Source organism: Merops nubicus, unplaced genomic scaffold (genome assembly GCF_000691845.1).
Source record: "Merops nubicus isolate BGI_N331 unplaced genomic scaffold, ASM69184v1 scaffold44988, whole genome shotgun sequence".
Taxonomy (NCBI): domain Eukaryota; kingdom Metazoa; phylum Chordata; class Aves; order Coraciiformes; family Meropidae; genus Merops; species Merops nubicus.
In genome coordinates this window covers 290-2,647 of record NW_008627202.1, presented here as the reverse complement: position 1 = coordinate 2,647, position 2,358 = coordinate 290, and the positions used below count along the sequence as shown (strand labels likewise).

The following is a 2,358-nucleotide window of genomic DNA, read 5'->3' as shown; positions in this document are numbered from 1 at the left end:
TCGGTGGTGATCCTTGGCACCTCACCTACCTCTTGGTGTTGGGTACATAGCGGGTGCAGGTGCTGCCATCCCAGGCACAGTATGGGTCCCGGGCCAGGCAGCACTCGGCGCAGGCTTTGCCGTAGGCACTGCAGCGGTGTAGGGGCAGCTGGGCCAGTGCTGTGGCTGAGCCAGCATAGAGCTGTTGCTGGGGAGGGAGAGAGCAGGGCTGAGTACCCTCGTGCCACAGCATGGAGCTGGGCAGAGATGCGGTGGCACACTGGGACCCACCCAGGGTGCCCCCTTACCCGCTTAGAAGAGAGCTGCAGGCTGATGACAGGGGAGGCATCCTGTGGACCGGGTGTGGGCAGGAGTTAGAGGGGGACATGGTGTCTGGGCTGCTGGCTCCTACATCCCAGCAGCTGGAACACCTTGGCACGACCAGTAGTGCGGGCAGCACGAGGAGGTGCTGAGGGGGTCCAACTGGAGGGCTGCAGAACCCCTCACCTGGAAGACCTGCAGCTCCTCTAGCAGTAGTGGCTCCACGTGGTGCCAGCTCTCCTTGGGCACCGAGACCACCTTCAGTACTGTGCCCACGTCTGCAAGCAGGGAGGGGTGAGGCTGGGGGAGGTCTCACCCTCGGCATCCCACAACCCTCCCTCCCCAGGGTCACCACATGCCTGTGCCGATGAAGAGAACGTCGTAGTGGCCATCAGCGGCAGTGACGCGGTCCACTGCGATGCGGGTGAAGGGGTAGGGCACAGCGACTTGCAGGAAGAGGGGGCGCTGGCCGTGGGGCAGCACTGGGTTGTACATCAGTGGGTGGTGCCTGGCAAACTGGATCACCTCATCTGGGAAGTCCTTGGTGGAGCCGAAGGTGCCGAAGGTTTTGCTGGGACACTGAGGGGAGGTGGCCCTGAGTGGGGTCTCGCTCCCCATCCGCCCTGGGTGCCGGCATGCCACCGGCAGCACCAGCCAGGATGTCTCTGTGCCACGTACCATGCCCGGGCGGGGGTATGGCACACGCCCCTGGTACGACACCCACTGGTAGTTGGGGCCCTCCTTGTGTGCAAAGGGGCCCAGGAAAGCCCGGCGAATGTCGGCCATGGTGTAGACACAGACGGCTGAGCCCTGGAAAACTGAGCTGGCAGGAGAGAGAGGGGCCATGTGAGGGGCAAGGTGGGCACCACCAGGAATGGGGGGGCAATGGGGAGAGGGCTCGACCTGGAGGTGGAGAAGACAGCATAGATCAGGGGGTTGCGCTTGTCTCTTGTCTGCAGCAGGAAGACGTCCCCTGCAAGCCAGGAGGGCATCAGCACCACTCTGACACGCCAGGGCCACCTGTAGGCACCCTGGGGGACCACCTCCCACTTCCCACTCACGAAGCTCATCAAAGTGTGTGTCTGCGCCATCAGGTCCTGGTACGGCGCAGATGAGCCGAGCCTTCAGGAAGGTTGTCCACTTGTTCACCAGGCTGCGCTGCCCGCCCACGTCATTCTGCCAGGAGAGGGAGAGCACTGACAGCAGCAGCGGCAGGTGGCACCCACGGGCACCCTGGCTCCCAACCTACCCACATGCTCTTACCCTGCAGATCTGGCCAATGCGGGCAAAGCTGGTCTTGCCCAGCCCCTGCTGTCGCTCCACTGCCGTCTCGCGGAAGAAAAAGTAGATCTTGTCGTCATCAGTGTCCTCGCTCTCCGGCACCCAGAAAACGGCCACGAACTTGGGCTCTGGGGGCAGAGGGGTGCGGCCTCCAGTGCCCACCCTAGCTCTTCTTCCTGGGGACCCTGGGGCACTCGCAGGGGTCCCACAAGTGCGCAGATCTTCTCCTGCCAGCTGCAGGGCAGAGTGAGGGTGGGACCCCACTGGACACTGGGGCTTTGCGAGGGGCACAGAGACCTCCCAAATCACTCTCCATTGGCAGTGGAGAACGGAGTGTGTCCAAGCCTGGAGGTCTTGTTGCCCAAATGCCTCCAGGGAGCAGAGATGCCCCACCACCCTCCCACTCCCTGGCACTGACCATTGAGCCAGCGGGAGTCGTGCTGCTCAGTGCGGATGGAGGGACGCCGGCCCAGGCTGCGGAAGATGGTAAAGTCACGGCCCATCAGATCGGTTGCCACCCCAGAGTAGAGCTCCTCCCCTACCAGGCACCGAGGGAAAGTGTTATGGGGGACCCCCAGCACTCCTGTGCCACACTGCACCCTGTTGCCAGGCTCGGCTGTCCCTTACCCACAAGGACAGAGGCTGCCGCATGCCGGGGGTCATAGGGGCTCTTCCCCTTGCCGTCCTCCGTGTGCCGGAGGTCCAGCTTGAACACGGGCTCCTGGAGGGGGGTGAAGATGGGAGGTGGGTGGGCAGCAGCAGTCAGGGACCACAGGG

General features: G+C 63.8%; 1 protein-coding gene across 1 annotated transcript in view; it reads right to left on the bottom strand.

Moving 5' to 3' along the window:
- SEMA3B (sema domain, immunoglobulin domain (Ig), short basic domain, secreted, (semaphorin) 3B) overlaps nt 1-2,358 on the bottom strand; it is a gene marked incomplete at both ends in the record, with an annotated part of 2,949 nt that overhangs the window by 310 nt on the left and 281 nt on the right. Inside the window, 10 exons of the mRNA XM_008946237.1 lie at nt 30-187; nt 288-329; nt 487-578; nt 660-879; nt 979-1,123; nt 1,204-1,273; nt 1,362-1,476; nt 1,564-1,709; nt 2,000-2,119; nt 2,209-2,302. Coding sequence (XP_008944485.1) covers nt 30-187; nt 288-329; nt 487-578; nt 660-879; nt 979-1,123; nt 1,204-1,273; nt 1,362-1,476; nt 1,564-1,709; nt 2,000-2,119; nt 2,209-2,302 — 1,202 coding nt within the window. The remainder of the gene's footprint in view (nt 1-29; nt 188-287; nt 330-486; nt 579-659; nt 880-978; nt 1,124-1,203; nt 1,274-1,361; nt 1,477-1,563; nt 1,710-1,999; nt 2,120-2,208; nt 2,303-2,358) is intronic.